The 20,004-nt window shown below is 42.8% G+C and overlaps 2 protein-coding genes across 4 annotated transcripts in view; one reads left to right on the plus strand and one right to left on the minus strand.

Annotated features, from left to right (window-relative positions):
* Lar (tyrosine-protein phosphatase Lar) overlaps nucleotides 1-20,004 on the minus strand; it is a 761,776-nt gene that overhangs the window by 468,193 nt on the left and 273,579 nt on the right. The window lies entirely within an intron of this gene.
* Nucleotides 1,655-9,603, plus strand: LOC146181896 (uncharacterized). Its single transcript, XM_084576901.1, has 2 exons — nucleotides 1,655-1,986; nucleotides 9,215-9,603. Exons 1-2 carry the CDS (start codon nucleotides 1,730-1,732, stop codon nucleotides 9,552-9,554), a joined length of 597 nt encoding a protein of 198 aa, XP_084433027.1. The 5' UTR covers nucleotides 1,655-1,729; the 3' UTR covers nucleotides 9,555-9,603.

Here is a 20,004-nt window from a genome sequence, read left to right on the forward strand (position 1 = left end):
GCGCTTTCGTTGAGCACTGTAATTAAAAAAATTGATGCTCCATTGTTTTATTTATTGAATTAGCAATACATGGTTCGGCCCATATGCATAACAATGAAATTAACGCGTTACGCGTTCAAAATGTTTTCGTTGTATGTAAAAATACCGTTTTTACATCTTTTTTGTGACGGACGATTTCTTCGACCTGAAACCACGTAGATATAATATTTTAATGATGAAGCCAAGAATTTACTAAAAAAATTACAACGGCCGCATAACCCACGCTGAATGGTACATGCACGTTCGGTTTCATCTCAGAAAGTTGAACCAGTGGTATCAAATTGGTCGAAACGTCCTTGTGCCCTTCAGGAGAGCGCGCAAAAGGAAAAGATTAAGAACAAATAAGATCGTAACCATCGTTTATTGGAGTAGCTGGCGGATGAAGGTTAGTTACAGTCTTTGCTACATAAATAACCTGAGCGCGAACTTTTCTATACGCTGCGTTGCGGAGTAGAAGCAGACGAAACAAGGGCCAACCACATGGAGCGAACTTTCTCTATGAACCTGATGCGGCGCGGCGGAACGCCGACGCACCGTCGCCTTGCCGAACCACATGCAGCGAAAAACTGGCGGCGTCGGCAGCGTCGGCGCCCGAGTGAGAAATCTCACGACCTGGGTCCGATTCAACAACTCACTTTTCACATTAAAGGACATTTCAAGAGCGACATATAAATAGCTAGCGTCTCGAATTGCGCCCGACAGAGCTTGTATACTGCCTCCGAGTGTACGTACGTCCGACGCCGTAGCAACAGCGTACTGCTGGCGCGTCTCTCTGAAGCAGGGTTTGAGCCAGTGTTGAGCGGAACGTCGAAAAAGCTCCCGCTTCAGCTGTATCATCTAAGTAGGCAAAATCGCAGCGCTTACAGCACCTTATGGCGGGACCTTACCAAAGTAGTGCCGCCCGCTGGCACGGCGGACGACAGTGCTCTGCCGTGCGCTGCTCCCTAGTCGCCGCTAGGCCTATTTTGTTTCGCATCGATGGTACATGAAACGGCGCTTTGAATTTCCTTCATGCTATAGTAAATGGTCTACTCATAGAACTGCCTAACTCTCAATCCCATTGTCTAACAATAAAAGCAAAATATGATTAACTTCGGCTCCACTTTTTAGCGGAGGCGGCGTGCAAGCGGATCGGAGCAGTCGTGCCGCGACGGCGGCAGAGGGTTGTGAGCAGAACTTTGCTTGCATCGCAGCTGTCGCTTCTTTATCAGCCGCTCGGTACGGCTCAGCGATCCTCAGGAAGGATTCAGTATTGACATTTCGCTTATTATTTACGGGAAAAACCAACTTTTACGCACTTTTCTAAAGTTTTGCGTATCGTCGGCGCTCACGACTCGGAGCTGCAGCCGGCGCGGTGCGGCAGCAAGTGCTGCCATCTCACGGTGGTCGCGCCCCGGAGCGGCCGTTCGCCCGGCCGCCGGCGAAATTATCTGGCCTTGCTTGATGGCCTGCGAACGGCCGCCGAGCGGCAGTTCGCAAGGTTTGCCGCGGGAAAATCGCTCCATGTGGGTCGGCCGCCACTGACCGACCGCGCGCTCGGTGAAGCGGTGACGTAGAGTCACGTGACAGCAGCGAGGGACCGCCCGGTGCAGGATGTTGTGAAATTTGTGTCGCGTGCTTACACCGTGGTGCTCACTTAGCACGGAAGTGTCGATTTGGCGCGCTGGTTGTTGCATTGTCATGTCAAGTCATGGCCACATACGAAGGTATTCATGACGATATGGTTGTTTGTCCACTGAACAACGAGCATGTGGTCTCAGTTAAGCGGCTGTCGATCCACATGTCCAAATGCCGCAAGACGAACCCCAACCGACAACCATGCCCTTATTCTGCGAAGCACTTTGTGCTTTCAAGCGAGATCCAAGAGCACGTACTCACTTGTCCAGAGAAGCCCGGGACATTCCAAGAATCAGCATCTCAAGTCGAACAGCCGCCTCCGGCGCCTAGGTACGTGCAGTTACACTCTAAAACAATCATCTACTTTACGTAAAAAAACGCTGTTATGCGTTGCCCAAGAGTTTTTCGTGCCCTGTTTACGGACCATATGTGAGGAACATATGACAATTTCCGTGTCCTTGGCAGTAAATGGTTCGTTATAGTATTCAGAAAAGGAAATTGTTTCTGCGGGGAAAGGTGCTTTTGTTCTGTTATTTCTGAAAAGCTTTGTAATGTGCTTGCCGACTAAATATGAAAAACGTAGACCTCGTATTACAATTTCTGTATACTTGGTAAAGGCTTTGTATAGCATGCAAAAGTCAATCGTTTTGTGGAGACAGGTGCTTCGGTTTCCTGGTTACTGACGGTTACATAATGTGCATGTTTAATGCCTCCATTACAGACATTTGAGCTCAAGCAGAAATGACCCGAACTTTAATATGCTCACTACACACTTGGTCACAAGTGAGTTACATCATTTATTCACGCCGAGTAGATGTATGAGTTTTAGGGGATTTATATTGAGAGGTACATTGAATGATCTCACAATGCACTGTGCCCAAAGCTTCATCATACGATCCAGTATTGCAGCCACATGACATCACTAAATGACATGACCCTTCAATGGCCCAAAATGCAGTGAGCATGGTAAAATACAGGTTGTTTCTTGCCCCGCTGAAATTCCTTTGTTAAATATACAATACACATGTGCGCTATGTAGGGGTGGAAGTGCCGCTCTATTTGATCCATTCTGCTGCAAACTGCTAGTCCTGCTCCAAACCAGCTTCTTAAATGCATTGACATACAATTTGGCAGAAGGCTAGTTTTCGCTGCACATTGAAACATTGCACTGCCTACAAAGAATGGGATCCAATCCGAGTAACCCGCCTTGGTATCGTAATACAATCTAACCATGAGAAGCACAGCAGGCTGATGGCATGATTTGAGTTGTGCATCCTTGATTTGGGAGATGCCATAGTTGAAATAATGACAGTGCACTGGTAGCAGAGGTATAATGCACCTTATACAAATAAAATTTTGCCTAATACAAGAAACAAAAAGAAAGATTTAGTAACCTAGAGAAGCATATTTTAAACAATAATAAATATTTGCTTGCAGCTGAACTTAAAATGAGTCTCAACATTGTAGAGAATTGTTGAAAAAATGCTGTATAGCACCTCCTACCAGACTTTTCACACCTGTGGAGAGAGATGTGATGCAGCTACCACAATTACAACAAGCTATTAGGAAACTTGTCCAGCTGCATAAAACTGATTTCTAGTGCTTCTGCTATGAAAGAGGAGAGGTACTCCACCAGTGACCCTATTTATCAATAACAAATGTGCAAAGCCTATGTAAAATAAAAGATTTCTTGAATCGGTTTGGGGGTGATGCATCAAAGGTACCAATCACTAGCCACGTTCTCAAAGGGATTGGAAAGCCGTAGAGAGCTTATCACCAATATGCTGAAATTGAAGAAGTTCCAGTATATTTCAAGGAAAAAACATCAGGAGCCTCTGGCTGAAGGAGGTAAAGACTACACCTGAGTGTCATCTATCCTCTTTGGGGATACTACTGACCAATGTCCAGGAATTTATTGGCTCATTCATGGGATTGGAAGTGGTATGAATGAGATAGAGAGTGGAAACAAGCTGCTCATTGATGTGGATTCCAGACTAATGGCAGTGCTTGAACACATCAAAGTGGCAAAGTTCACATTTCTCTGTCAAGCGAAGTAAACAAAAGTTTTTTTCAAATTTTGTGTTCATTTATGAAGTGGACAAGCAAGCATTGCAGTTGCTACTAGCTTGTTTGGAATCATTTCTCAGGTCAGCTATTATTTAGACATTTATAAACCTTTTGCAATTTGTGTTGAAGTTGAAAGTTTATTACTTAATTCAAACAAAAATACGAGCGTACACACTGAGAGGTCCCATGGTGCAAGACCACAGGTGGGACCTCACATGAAAATGAGTTTCAATAGGCGATAAATAAAAAAAAATACACAAATTATATTATTAAGCAACACAGAATATAGAAATAGATAGTGTAATATATTTTACGCAAATATTTAAATACATACTAATATTGCAGGACAGGATACAATAAAACATTCACCAATTCCACGATACATAGGATCTATATCATGAAAATCACACTTTATTAAGGAGGTTTTACTTTGACCTTGAACAAAGAAAGCGTATTTGTCTAATATCTAAGTTCAAAAACTTCTAAATTAATATGTATGAAAAATGAAGGCATTGTTTACCATAGATAGTTCTGACCTTAGGTAGTAAAAGTAATTACACAGTGCAAAATGTGTGATGCTGTTTCTTATGATCGTGCTGGGAAAAAATAAGCTTAGTGGGAGCTGACGATGAAGAATCTTAAAAAATAGAATACCAATATCGTAAAAAGAAAGAGCCGAGATAGGTAGAATGTGTAAATATGTGAACAAAATGTGTGAGGGTAGCATTCAAATTGTAGAGGTTATGATATGCAAGGCTTTTTTCGCAGTTGTAATAAAGATCATAGATGAATATGATAGGTGTTACCCCAAGCTGAGATACCTTAGTTTAAGTTGCTGTGAACAAATTTGTAGTAAAGGGATACCAAAATTCGGATTGGAAAATAGCTCCAGGCTTTAATTAGTGCCCATAACCTATACAAAATTTTCTTGCACGTTTCAGATACATGAAAATAGCTCCAGGCTTTAATTAGTACCCATAACCTATACAAAATTTTCTTGCACATTTCAGATACATGATGATGGAATTTTAAGTGAGAGTCAATGACAATGCCCAGAAAAGAAACTCGTCATGTGATGAGATAGCAGCAGAATTGACGTATAGTAGTGGTGTAGAGGAAAATGGCTTCTGAGGGGGATGAAAAATCTGAAAACAAATCTTAGTGATGTTCACAAACAGACATTTAATGTGGCACGAGCACTCAAGAGAATTAAGGTCATTTTGTAGGTTATATATAAGCTGATTAATGTCCTTGTGTGATCATATATATTTGGTAGAGTCATCTGCTTATAGTGTATTATTTCAGTGCCTAAAACAGGAGAGTAAATCATTATTGTAGAGTAAAAACAATAAAAGACCTAGAACAGAACCTTGTGGAATGTCCTTGTTAATTAAAGCTATGCGAAATGTGTGGTCATTAACAGAGAGTATATGCTCTCAGGCACAAAGGAAGCTCTTCAGGAGCATTAGGGGAGGTCTAGTGATACCGTATGATTCTAATTTGATGCATGCACAGTCAGGAAAGCATTGAATTTAAAAAAAATCAATTTGTTTTTGTATATCAGGAATATAAAACTGCAAACAGTCAAGGCATTTGACCTCAGAAACATGCTCCAAAACATAACTCGAGTGCTCCAAGACTTGTTTTGTGGCTCTAAACCTGCTCAAAAATGGCATTATTATGCTTCCCGAGCTTGTCCAAAATGCTAGAGCCTGCTTTAACCACCGCTTATGTCTCAAGTAACTAAACAAATGAACCTGTCCCCACAAAAGCTGCTGAGTGCATGTAAGCACATGGTATGTTTATATGATAAATGTGTTGTTTACATGAGCAACTTGTAATTGTTCCATGTTTATATGATAAATGTCACATGGCATACCCAACAGCAAGCACATAGGGAATAAAATGGTGAAATAACAAATGCCTTTATTTCTAAAGATTGGACACAATAAATTAGTGTCATGTTTGTACTTTTCCACATGGCCAGGCTGGGAAAAAGCAAAAAAAAAATGTTAGTGTCTGTTGCATCATTTCATAAACTCAAAGCAAAAGCAGTGAAGCCATGTCCAGTACAACAAGGAACTAGCACATATAATTCACTAAACAGGCATAAAAAATACTTTCTGTATGAACTTTCACTTACCTGTAACACAAGATAAAACCCAGTATTTCTGCATGCCTTGAAGGCAATATAAATATTGCACCAATGGTTACAGTAGAAAAGCATATTATTGTTTACACCAAGAGTATCATTAGCAGACAGTGAGAGAGAAATGAATCCATGATAACACTGGCTGACCAAAGTACACACATGACACCCTAGCTATGTCAATGAAGAAAGTGGCTACCAGCATTTGCCAAATGAATGCAAAGAATATTAATCTACAATGAAGAATATAAACTCAGGAGAAAAACTTTTGAATCTGCAGTTGACTCGTTTTGCACAAGAAGGATAAAAACTGCTATCAGGAAAAAGAAATTAGAATTATGGTAGGAAGAGTGATATAAAGATTACATCTCGAAATCGTCCAAGCAAAATACATGTTAAACAATGGAATAACTGGCAAATCAAAACAGCTCAAGGCATTAAGAATGGCACTGTTTTGCTTAGCCTGAAGCTTTCAGTGGCAATAAATAAATAGATTGGCTGAATAATAAAAATTGGCGAACATTTTTGAACTCTTTTAAGCATCTCAGGTTTCCAATAATGGTGCACAATGAATGAGCTTGCAAGTTCCCATATACTATGAGAAGTAATAATGACCAGTATCTGAGGAAATGAGGCCAAGGTGGTAAAGAAGTATGCAAATCTAGTTCAGTTCAGAAACACATGAAAATTTGGTGTTGATTTAAGAGCGTTTTAGTAAGATTGAAATTGAGAACTTTACAGATCAGTAAAATGCGTTTCAAATGAGGGCATACTAGGGATTAGCAGATTTAAGAATTTTGTTGTACGGATATTTAATGTACGGATATATTTTTGACAAATTTTTGATTACGAATATATACTTTCTGCGGACAAGTTCTGTACACGCTTTGCTGCGACATAAGCTTAATAATGCGTTAATAATCTCCACCACTGCATACGCTATCGTTGAAGAGCGAGACCTAGGTTCAGAAATTAAAGCGGCAATTGTGTGCGCATTGTGTGCATTAGCAGGTGCTATTATTGCGCGTTGAGCGGAACCGTGAAGTGAAAACAACAACGCGCATAACGACGCAAAATGGTCAGTTAATTAAGTGAAATTGTCAACTGTGTGATGCGCTCGCAAGCAGTTGCAAGTATATACAGTCGCTTGGAAGAAATGCACAGTACCTTACAAAGGTGGGAGTTTTCGTCGAGGTGAAGTTCTTGTGAGCGATGTTTTTGAGCCATTTTTTTTTCTTCGAATGTTATCTTTCTTTCCTCTCGGAATCGCGAAACGAACGAAGCCGCGCTGCACTAAAAGAGTGCGAAAGTGCGACGTGCAAGCGCGGAATAGTATGGAGCTCGGTCGTAGCAACGGCGGCTGCCTTCAATATGGCGCCGACGAAAAATGAAAGCACAGCATGAAGCACAAAAAGAGCGAATTTTTCGCGCGGTTTTCCCGGTGACGGCCAGCGGAGCCAATCACCGTTAAGAAAAATGCCGATGGGAGAGGTGAGAGAGGAGGATATGCGAGAGTGACAAAGTCGTTACTTTGCGCTCGCTCGCTGCAAGACGGCCCGGCGCGACGCACAACTTTCCCTCGCTCTCGGGCTGGCGCTTACCGTGACTGACAAACTTCAAGCGCGGCGTTCAGCCACTGTGCTGCTGTCGGTCGCAATTAAAGACAAAGTGGATCCCGAGGTATTCATAGAGTAACTCGCGCTGGTGAAGAAAGCGGAAGGTAGCGATACGTCCACTCACTTGACTACGTAATGGCGAAATGCATTTCAATTTTTGTTGCACCGATGTTTCGTATTTTTCTCCCCAGGAAAAGAATTGCAATTTATTTTAAGGCGATAGCGTTAGTAAACCCAGGTCGCAAGATAACGTCCGTCGGCACAGGCAGTTTGAATACCTACTCAAAGCCTTGAAAACGTGGACAATCCCGAACTCTCTCTCCCCCCCCCCCCCCCCCCTTTCGTGGCATGGTAGCCTCGTAAAATCAGAAGCATACGTCTGAGAGATGGTATAGAAGTCCGCACTTCTCTTGCCGTATAAGACTAGGATGATCCCATTGAGCTCGAAACCTTCCCCTGAAGAAAACGTCAACGATGACAGGATATCTCATGTGGCCTAAAAAAATTTTAACGACACACTAAATGATTCAGAGATAAGCATTATTATCATGTAGCATGCTGTATAAAAGTAAAGCTATCGCGTACATGTGGCGTGCTTGTCACTGATAACCTGAAAATTTCCCTTTTAAGTTCAGAACTCGTTTGGGCGAGCTTTTCCTTTTAAAAGAGCTAATAGCTCATTCCAATCGAAGAACCGTATCACGCTTTCTTGCTCTACAAACCGGAGAACACACTAAAAATAATTATTTGGATTAAGGTCCGGAGTATCTGAGTAGCTACCGTGACGCCACAATGTATTTTGTGCTGTATCGTTCTGTCCCGGAGTTCCTTCAAGATCCCAGGTGTGGAAAAGCGGAGTGGTTTTCCTTAAAAAAAAAATCAAGCATCAGACTGGATACTATAAGGTCAAAAATTTCGATATCATTGGCTTGTTTGGTATAGAACAACAACGTGTTTAAAACAAAGGGGGCGCTCACGGACGCTGCCGCAGGCTATACTAGAGCTCCACATGTGTGTGTGTGTGTGTGTGTGTGTGTGTGTGTGTGTGTGTGTGTGTGTGTGTGTGTGTGTGTGTGTGTGTGTGTGTGTGTGTGTGTGTGTGTGTGTGTGTGTGTGTGTGTGTGTGTGTGTGTGTGTGTGTGTGTGTGCGCGTGCGTGCGTGCGTGCGTGCGTGTGTGCGTGTGCGTGTGTGTGTGTGTGTGTGTGTGTGTGTGTGTGTGTGTGTGTGTGTGTGTGTGTGTGTGTGTGTGTGTGTGTGTGTGTGTGTGTGTGTGTGTGTGTGTGTGTGTGTGTGTGTGTGTGTGTGTGTGTAAACGTTGTCTAGAGTTTCTGGTACGGTTCGCTATCGTGTTTGTGAGGACTGTACGTTTCATTTCACTGAATTATTTTTCTGTTCAGTTGATTAAAATACCGTGTAATATAGCCCTTATTTACAAAGTGCTGTTCTGTAGGTTGTCTCATACTACAATGACTGAACATAAACAACTATTACTCTATTTCGTTGCTCTTGGAGTATTTGACCCAATTAACTACATTCACAACTTTAGTAAAGACACGAAATTCTTCCATATTTAATTTATTATTCACGAAATGGGCTAAAATGGCGGACTATCCTTGATTTCCTGACATAACTTCATACTGATGGAGTAAATGTTTCTCTGCACATGGATTTGAAGTTGTGGCGTCAACCATTTAAACTCTCTTTCGGGATAATTCTTGTTTACAGCGTGGGTTCCATTCAAAGCCGATATGAATCCCAAGCTCCTGCGTGCGCGTCAGGATGCCAGCCGCTACCTAGCGGTTCACTCGTCGGAGGTGCTGAAACAAGGCGCGGTTCACTCGTTGGAGGTGCTGAAACAAGGCGCGGTTCACTCGTCGGAGGTGCTGAAACAAGGCGCGGCACCTCGTACCGGCCTCCCGTATATATCAATGTCCAGCCTGAAGGCAGCGACATCACAGGATCAGATGGGCACGCCCGATTCAGGCGGTGCCCCGTGAGACCTGGGTTGGCGGTCTTGGGGTTTCGAAGAGGAATGCCAGGACGAGGCCAGAACGTGCGCTTTTAAGGTGACGGCGACTGACGGCGATATGCGAAGTACTGCAGAGAACGCTGTTTCTTGAACCAAAATTATGTTTCTTATGTTACAATTTAGGACAAGTTTTAGCTTATTTTTCTGTTTCCTTGAAGAATTTCTCTTTTCTTAAAATAGAGTATTATCACACTTTTTCCGGTGTTCTTAAAAGTTTAAAATGAGTCTACGCCTTATCGACATTTCTCTCCGTATATATTTTGTTTTCCAACAAGCAGTGAATGTTCGTTTTATGCCAAATAGTTAATAAATAAATAAATCAGTTATACCTGAAAATACCAAGCTGCCTGGTTCTTGTGCAAAGCGTTGTCGAGCGACATGCTTTTATAAGACAAAACGCCCACAAGGCTGGTTTGCGTTGTGCTCTGGTGTCGCGAAGGAGGCAAAAGCGCCTATTCTCAGTTATGAGATATATAGTTTATGGTGGGAAATTATAATATGCGAATTGTGGCTGTCCATGACAATTTCAAATCATTAATTAGCATGACTAACTATTGAATCGTAAATATGAGACCCACTCAGGTGTGTGTACAAGCGGATCTGCATTGCATGCAGTGAGTCCATTCAACTAGTCCTAGGTCTCTACACAAAGCACACGACTTCAATATTTTTAGCAGTCGTTTCCTGACGTATAACAATCCATAGGGATTCAAAGGCCACACACGCACCAACCCCCCCCCCCCCCCCCCCGCTACACACACACACACACCGTGGCGTAAATATGTCGATATTTTGTTGAGTTTATTTAAAATATAAGATGAGATAAAAGTGAGTTTACGCATTACCAGATTGCGACGATTCTGAATCCTTTCTTAAGGCCTCACTTAAAAAGTAAAAAAAAAAGAGTCACTTAAATGGACATCCTTAATGGGCGTGCGCCGGTATAATGACGTCATGGACTTGAACTGAGTGGTGGGTAAAAACAGCTTTTGTTAATATTGAAATCTGTACAATAAACGTGCATTTCGGAGAAATGAAACGTCAATGTAAGCAAAAAAATCCAGATAATCCGGAGAACTGAGGACTGGGCGAGTTGGTAAGCGCTTGGTAAGGTTTTTATAGAGAATTGCTGTTTGCAACGAAGGAATAAGTACGAATTTGTCGTCGAATTTTCTTAGCATCGTCCTTACGTGCTGGAATCACCAGTGACTTTTCCAAAATTTCTTCCGTAAGAAGAAATGCGGCTCACAAAAACAGCCTCTGTCGTCCGTCGTTACCGAAACGTCCGATGCTAAATTGGATATTGCACGAAGTAGCATCCTCTCTGCATACTGTATACTATGTATTACCTTTACCTTCTACACTTACTATTTGCTCATTCGTGACTGCGCTCTGGACGTGAGGGACCTTTGGACCGTCCTAAGTTTCATGACCTGCCATCTTAGCCACGCACCCCCTTATTGAAATAAAACATGTAAAGGCTTGTACGCAGCTCCTAACACAACGGTGAATTTAATAATGGCTTTCTTATCTGCAGAGTGTGCAAATCACCGACATTAAACTGGCCTCCGCGGAGGTAGGGATCGATGTAATGTCAATCTTGGTGATATTTTGTCTTATTATCTCGGGTATGTTAAAACGAGGTGGTCGTAAATAGAGAGACAGACAGATATAGAGCGAGGCTTTATTGCTTTTGTTGGTATTGAAAGTCCTTAAAGGAAACCTAAAGGAAACCAAATTATATATTAAAATATAGGTTATCAGGTTAGACTGCACAGTTTACGATGCCACGATCAATTGCCTTATTGTTTATTATACTCTCTAACGTTTTGTTTACCTGGTGGGCAGTATAATGGATGAACAAACGGAGTTGCTTGGGCTTATGGAGTGATTTATTCTTTCAAGCATCGCCATGTGCTGATGCCTCCGGCTTCCTGCTTATGAGGCATTGCTCAGCTGGCGTATTGGATGCCGACCATGGCAAGCCCTCTCGATGCGCCGAATCCTTTCTTTATCCCTCTTCTTACCCCTCTCCTAACAACGTGCTTCAGACGTTTTCTGGGAATAAGACAGTTATAGTGCCTTTAATATTCTTTGAAAGCGCTAGCATCACTTGTAGCGACAACGAAGTACAACCAAAACAAATATCGTGTAGAGGGATACATGTGAATTATATTTCCTTTCATCGTGCTAGTATCACTCGTGCGTGCACAAATATCTTTCCTAATCGTGTCTTCTCTGATACGAACCACTTGCCACGTCGGCATGAAGATATAAGCCTATATAATTGAAGAGAAAGGTTCAATTCGCCATGTAAAGCAAAGGTCGCCATGCGAAGTCAGAGCCGCTACTGCGCATTCGCCGAGCGACAGGTGCGCAATGCGTGACGTCAGAGTTGCACTCCCACTGCTGCAGACCGCCAACTACGCAGCCTCGCTGCGCGAACATGGCGCCGCTCGGCCACCGCTAACTCCAGTCTAGCTGCGCTTGTTGCGCATGCGCAGTAGCTACAGATGCGGCATGATTGATGTCAGATTTGCGCCAACGACGATTCTACAGGATAATGAAATAAAACAGCGCAAGGAACGGGACGAAACACGAAGGAAAGGAGACAAAGACACAGGCGCTTCCTTTGTGTTTCGTCCCGTTCCATGCGCAGTTTTATTTCATAATGCAGTACCAACTAGCCCGGCATATTGCACTTCTGGACTCTACAGGCTCGCTGATTGCGCCTGGCATGCTCATTAACTATAGATGACATAATTACTCGGACACTTAATAAAAAGAGGATGAGAAGCGATCGTTGCTCGCATGAACAACGTAGCAGTGGAACGTCCGCCTGTATACTGCGGCAGACATCATGGTCCAGTACGGGAAGCCCCGCGACGGATACCGAAGTTGTGCCGTGCTATAAGGCGAATCGACAAGGAAACCGAGAAGCCCATATTTGGCGAGAAGCCCCTTTTCTAGATTGCAAACAATGAGGAGGGAAAAAACTGAGGAGTTGCTTCATTTTGAAAAATGCCATCTTAATGGGTATTAACCCATTGGAAAAACAACCGCAAAATATATGCCGTCCCGAACGAATTTCTGTGCGGTTTTTGACAGTTAATTTCTTTTCACAGCTAAAATTTGATATTATTATCAGAATTTTCTGTACTGTACTGCAGAACTACAAAAACTTTGCACATTTACGAGAAAACTACAGCTTTTTTGTCGCATTTTTCACACAGTTTTGTAGTTTGTTTTCGACTGAGAAGCAATAAGAGAGTGTTCGCTCGCTGCCAACTATCCAAGCGTAGCCATGCAAATGAAAACAAAATATGTACAGCTGCATTGAACAAGCGTGTTTTGTCGCTCCTTCAATATGCGGCTGGCAACGTCACGATAACGTCATTTTTTGCGACTGTCAATATCGCCGCGCACTAAGCTACAATCAGCTAATGAGGAAAATATATTCTCAAGTAATATAAAAATTTCGCAGTGAAAATAAACGAAAAGTAATGATTTAAACCCAGCAAGTCGTAGACGACACTCAATGCTCTCAGGCATATACAATCATGCAAAACTAATTTGCGGAATGGTTGATGCACACACATAAAAAAATATTTTTCCGTTGTGGCAATAGTCAGGCAGCTAGTTGTTTTCTAGAAGGTTGTACACATATTTCTGTTTGTGTCTCATTATCCTTCTTTGAATTGGTTTGAGCAACCATGAAAAATACGTCTTCATTTCATGAACACGCCGCCCGCAAATTCTGTCCGTGACTATAGTCATGGATAGAATTTTCGAGCGGCGTGTTCATGAAATGAAGACGTACTTGGGACACCTCGCGTGGATCCACATCATCGTCATCATGTATTTATTATCTTCAGAGACAAGATCCGAACTGTTTTCTGATCTCTCATCTGTCTCCATCGAAACAAAAGTGACTGCATTTGCGTCGCAAGTGCTGCCTTCAAAGTTTCAGGCAAGCTGTTCAAGCTTACGCCGTTCTTTTCCTGCTTTTCTGTCAATGCCTTCTCCGCCATTTTCGAACCCTCTTTCTATCGCTGATTAGATTATGTCGTTCTCTTGTCACGCGCCGAATCCAACTTAATTGATCGTCGCACGCGTTGAGGTCCTGGATGCCAGCATACTGAACGTGCTTTGCCGTTTGTGATTCTCTGCATGTTTCGCATATTTTCACTGATTAAATTCTAAGCCCCACTTCTTTCTTCTCTGATATCACCAGGTAAAAGGCACGGAATGGCTGATTCCCTTAACCCATTACATTGTTAAAATCAATTTTGCTACGTGCTCTCGTTTACCTCCTTCTTTTACACTTTTATTGAACCGTTCTTTTCCGAACCGCCCCTTGCGCACAAGGCCCAAAACAAACGCTAAAATAACGAAATTGAAGTTGGGAAGTGGTTAAGAGTGAGAGGGAGAGAGAGGACGGAATGTGCTAAGGATGGAGAGACAGTGACAACAGTAAACAAAGTACGAAATTGGAAAGAAAACTATTTCATAGCGGCGAAGAATCTCGGCTAGACCCTTTATAAGAACAGGAGAAGCAATATTGTAGTCAACTGCAAGAGAACCGACATGCGTGATAAAGGCCGCCAAATGTTGAAGGGAAGATTAATGCTTCCAGAGCAACAAGTGAAGAAAGAAATAGAACAACTGACGAAGAAGGAATGAAAAGAGAGAGGGAGAGGAGGATAGAAATAGGCTTTTAGAGAGAGATAGAGAGAGAAAACAAGGAAAAAGGGGATGCATTAAGGTTACGAGCGAGCTCAGTAGCGACTGAGTAGGCGACCGTGAAGTCGCTTCTGCCTCCTGCATTTCGTAACGATGCTGTGTGGTAAACCTTCCATGGGACTCCGTCACCCTTACTCCAGCGCTGAAATGCAGGAATGAAATTACAACTGCTCCCAGCTAATGGAATGCGAAGGAGATAAGGTGTGGGAAGGGTGTTGCGAACATGTTGGGACCCTCCAGGTAAGTCAGTTTGAAAAATACCTTTTCCTCCGTAGCCACCCGTATCGCTTGTTCATGTATACGAAGAACAACCTTTATCTAGACCGGTCGGGCCTGTTTATGCTAGAGCATTGGTTACTGAATTTGATCGCGAGATTAAAATTGCAATATGGGTTAGCCGGAGAAACTACAGCTTGCATTAAAAGTACAAGATATTTTTATTGCTCACCTCTCCTTTTACCGATTAAGACTCGCGAAAACAATGTTTTTCGGCATGGCCTTGCGTGACGGTTAAGCATTGAGAAACTGGCACGGGGTTTGGTAAACAGTTTAAACTCTCAAATTGGTTTCGTTTTTTTGGGAAAGGATGTCGCATTGTCTAATTGCTCGATAGACACCTACACATTCGATAAATGGCATATGATTGCTGGTATACCAATGTCGCTGGTACGAATCTTTACTGCAATCTATCCTCTAACCTGGCTAGCGGATGGATGTAAATGGGTAATTAAATGGCGCGACAGCAGCATAAACATTGCACAATGAACCGTTAAGCCACAATTCCTTTGCGAGATAAGTTTATATGCATTTTGCCACTTACTAGCCGCACTTCTTGTACACGTCACGTCACGCAAGAGCCAAGCGAAGCTTTAGCCTTTACGAAAACAGTCGCAAAAGCGGACAAGCACTTTCTGCATTGTCTTCTTTGATTCCTTTGCGTTTACGCTGTTCACTTAAATGGCTTGTGTCAAAGACTCCGACGGCAGCAGCTAATATTGGTTATCTGTTCGTTTTATTTATTTCTTTTAACCTCAAATCTGGCATTGCGTAAGTTGCTATAGGGTGTTCTAAAACATGCTTTAGCATAGCGCATTTGTTCATAAAAAAGTTGCCGACTTTTCTATTAGGGTCACTCTTAAATCTGTTTCGATCGAAGCCTGCTGTTTAAGGTGAAATTTCTTAGTAAATATTACCTAATTATTTTTTGTGGCAGCTGTTGTCATTTCTCTACTGAACAAATGAGGTCAACCTATTGGAACAGTGGAATGTGCTTTATTTTGTTTGTGGCCAAAAGCTCCTTTTCCAGATTTATGAGATTAGGCGATTACTTCTCTAGAGACAAAGGACTGAATTATATAGATCTCAGGCTTTGAAACTTGCGCGCCAGTATAAATTAAAAATTTTCATAACAAGAGCACATGTTAGATTTTTGTTTAATCTGAGGGACAAACCATCTCATTTTTTACATCTATGACGTGAAAGCGTTAACGGGTACCTTCTTCAGGCTCCGCTTACGTATCCACGTTCGTCTACACGCACTTTGAAGTTTGATTGTCGAATATTCCTCTAATTTTCACCCAAATTATCTCACAAATATCCATTAACAAAAAGTAATTAAGCTACCTCATTGTGTCAGTGACCACTCGCTATAGATATCATCTACGGTTTTAATGGAATTTTACTAATGCATGACCTAGGAGTATTGTGCCCAATCGGGATGCAAGTGTCGTATAGAAGGTTGGATTTGCACCACATCCGCCAACTTCATTGAAGCTACCTAAGTTACCAATATCTGTCAAAACGGCCTCGTCATGAATTATTATGACGTCATATGATCCACCGACCAATCAGTGAAGGCGATGGCATTTGCCAACCAAGCCTACTGCCAGAGGCATACTGCTATCGCTCACAACGCTACGCTGGATTTTCCGGAGAACTCCACCTTCAGCACTATCGCATTGAAAAGTCCGGGTAAGCTTAGGCTTCGGCCATATAGCATGGTATACGTTCAACGAGAACAGTAGCTCAACCGCCCACCACATATGAGAAGCATTTACACGCCTACGAGAAAACAAAAACGGCCAAGTAGTGGTCTGACTTTTGGTAGACCCCTGGACTGTGCCGAGAGGGAAAAAGTGAAAGGCTGGCCTCATGATGCAAAAAAAAAAAAAAAAACCGCCGTGAAACAACAGACGCGCATACCTAACCGGGGAGGCGCAGTGGTTAGAACACTAGACTGCTGTGCCCAAGGATGTGAGTTCGAATCCCGGCCTCGGTGGCCGCGTTTTCGTGGAGGCGAAAAGCAAGGCGTCCGGGTATTGTGCGATGTCAGTGCACGTTAAAGAACCCCAGGTGGTCGAAATTTCCGGAGTCCTCCACTACGGCGTCTCTCATAGCCTGAGTTGCTTTGGGACGTTAAACCCTGTAAAGCAAATCAAACCAAACAGACGCCATTTCTCGTCGCGCATCACATTTAGCGAGGATAGTCGCCCAACAAGCCGTCGGTTATAGATGCCTGCACGGACTTGTGAGACAACAGAAACGGCCCAGTAGTGGTCTCACACTGGATGTACACCTGAACTCAGTCGGGAGGGAGAAAATGTAAGGGGCAGCCTATCATTTTTTTTTCGCGCATCCTTCGCGCATCTGTCGTCGTGCACAACGGTCTATACTCTCCCCCCCGCCCTCTGCCCGCACGCAAGGATAAGTCAGTACGACGTGCAGCGGCCGAATTGTAAAGCCAATTAGAATAAATTTCAGCCCAGCAGTTCGCTTTCCTGATCGAGCTGGTAACAATACCTGCATGGTCCTCGAATGCGCGTGAGTTCTCCGCTCCCGCCAGGCACCTCTCCTCCTACGCGGTTGAACCCCAGTTCTGGGCGCTAGAAGCCAGCAGCGTGAATGACACTCTGTTAGCCTCTTGAAAAATCATGTGGTTAACCAATTTAAGAACTCGCCATAAAAAAACATCATTAGATAGTAATAATGTAATTACATTATTACAAAGTGCTGGTATTTTAAGAATGTTAGGCGACTCTTTTACATTCCTACCGTTCAAGCTGAAACAAAACTTGATGGTAAGCAATATGGTTGCGATATTCAGTATACATGTAGTCTACCGTTGCATGCACTGCGCTTAGACGAAGCGCGTTGACAAAAGTGTACTGCACATATAGTAATGGCATCAGAAAAATTCCATCATGGTGGGATGACAATCAAGCGAGTATTGCACATTAAATCTGCAACCACTGCGAAACGCTGGGTATCTCAGCCAGAGATAACGAAACTTTTACGAAGGATGGACTTTCCTAAAGTCCAACCAAATAACTTTGAAAGTTCAATTACCTAGTCTATGGTATTTTTCTTTTTCAAAACTTGATCACTTAGCAAGTACTATTAAGGAAGCGTTTTAATTATCCGATTCAGAAACAAAGTGTCCACTTTAATTTTAGAACACCTCTGACAGCGGCAGGCTGAAATAATTACACCATAGTGCTGATTGTGTAGCTTTGCTTCCTCCGGCCTTAAAAGATATCTCGAACTATGTGCTTCTTGAGTGTGCAAAGAAGTTCCGAAGAGAATGACATTCCCTTTTCTCTAAAACACTCCCCATGGCGTTACTTTGCCTGCACACCCGACGAAAACTATGCGCAAGCAGTTCTCATATATGGGAGCTTTCTCTTGAGACCGGTAAGTAAGTCTGCGTACATGATACCAATTGGTGCATACATTCCAGCCAGTCGGGTCATTGTGAAAGCCCTGCAAAGCGACCGGTGACCATCGATGACCACTACCTGGCCGATCCGTGACCTTTAACCACTGACCTTATCACTTGGCCGTAAAGCACCTTCTTTTATCTTGACCTTCCACCTTGCATTAGAAAAATAGAACCCTCGACTTTTAGGCGTCTTTCTCAGGCAATTCTGTGATTAGCAGGATTTTAGTGTTGCTATTTTATTTTAAGATGACTACGTCTGAGTTGGCACTCTGTGCCATAAAGCAATAATTAACCTTTAGGCAATTAGTCTTTGCGAATTTGTTAACTTTCTGCTATGACGAAAAATATAGCTCACCAGGCCAAATTTTGTAGTGAGGCGGTGTTTTATTGAAGCGGAAATTAATTGTAAAAAATTTTGGGCCTCGATAGGAGATCGTATTCAGATATGTGGCGCAACAAACACAAGAGAACATACACAAGATATCTTGCGCCACATATCTGAATACGATGCAGCACCAACTAGCCCCTCAAGCCGTTATTTTGCGATAGGAGATATTTCTACGAGCAACCTTAGTCCCTTTTTGAAGTCACCGAACGCACAACCGTCAATATTCACTCAGGCGTTGGTGCGGAACAAACTTTCGAACTTTATTTGATTATTTCAGACAAAAAATAAAAGGAAGAAAATGATCCGGGCTGTCGCTGACGGTGGCCAGAATAGCCAAGGAAGGCGATTAGTGTAGTCTTTGTCAGAGTATGCGTGATGTCTTTGGACGGTTCGTTGTGTTGCCATCGTCTTGTGAGAACTCAGTTTCGATTTCCGGTTCCTAGTTTTTGCCCTATAAAATATTCTACTCAGTATCAACTAATAGTTTCTTTCATGTAGCGCGGAGACAGAACTCAAGGCATATAGGTTGATTATCAAGTGAAAATGTTCAGAAACACCAAGGCCTACACCCTGCATAATCATAATAAATTGAGAATATAATCACCTCATATTACCCCGTCCTTGTAAGTTGCCGCCTTGTAAGTATTTGAAGAGATAATAAAAATAATAAATATAAATGAAGGCGGGGGAATTCGTCTTGCTTTCTTACTAACAGGGTTCACCGTATTGTCATCAGCGCTGGAATATTCCCCAAGGAGTAAATTATTGTTTGCGTAACGACGCATTCACCTAGCGACTCGTGTGAGGGCTCTATTTAAAAACGTGAAGCCGACAACATTTCTCTGCTTATGGTCTATACAGGGATCACGCCTGGCTGGTCATTTTAGCTTACTAACGGGACGAAGTACTTACGCATTCGGAAGTAGTGAGACTTATCTGAAATGCAAACCCTAAGGAACGGTTGCTAGGCCTTACTATCTTTGTAGGTGCCTTGTTAAGGCAATCAGCTATCCGTTGCATAAATTATGCATGGGCAAAGTAGCTTTGTGCGAGGCATTATTGCAAAAAGCAGCACATAGTGCTCCCTCTGGTAGTAAAAGTGATGAGCAGTCCGGGAGAATACGAAACGGCAAATACATTGCGAAATGAAATTTATGATGAAGGAACGCTTCTGACGTTTGATAATTTAATTATTTAGTTAGGTATTTTATTTTTGTTCACCTCTTGACTCTGTGTTCATTATAAAGGGAATACTTGGCAAAACTAAACAAAAAGGTGGGGGGGGGGGGGGGGGAAGGGAAGGGATGTTCATTACTACTAGGCAGTTACTATGTAGCTTAACAAAAGTAGTTAATTGATCTTACACTGCGTTATACTGAGGAGAAAGAATACACTGATTACGGTGCAAAGATTAACGCTTGAAGATAAGGGTGCTTTCCATCCCTTTAGCGATATGTCTCGCTCTGTTTATGCCACGAGCAGTTCTTTAGAAATTTCCTCTTTGTCATGCACACGGGAGAAAGCCGAACGCGCGGCACTGGAGTCCATTCTGTATGCAGCAGTCTGCACCCTTTGAAAAGCGAGTGCGACACGTGTCTTGCCATCGCGAAACTCCGCAAAACGCAACAGACTTCGTG

The sequence above is a fragment of the Amblyomma maculatum genome, chromosome 8 (assembly GCF_055883805.1).
Source record: "Amblyomma maculatum isolate TAMU_Amacu chromosome 8, ASM5588380v1, whole genome shotgun sequence".
NCBI lineage: Eukaryota > Metazoa > Arthropoda > Arachnida > Ixodida > Ixodidae > Amblyomma > Amblyomma maculatum.

What these genes read in the sequence shown, in the direction of transcription:
- LOC146181896 (XM_084576901.1), top strand. Translation starts at nt 1,730, where the DNA reads ATGGCCACATACGAAGGTATTCATGACGATATGGTTGTTTGTCCACTG. An exon ending in CAGCCGCCTCCGGCGCCTAG is followed by an intron (nt 1,987 to 9,214) that starts GTACGTGCAGTT and finishes TCTTGTTTACAG; the next exon opens with CGTGGGTTCCATTCAAAGCC.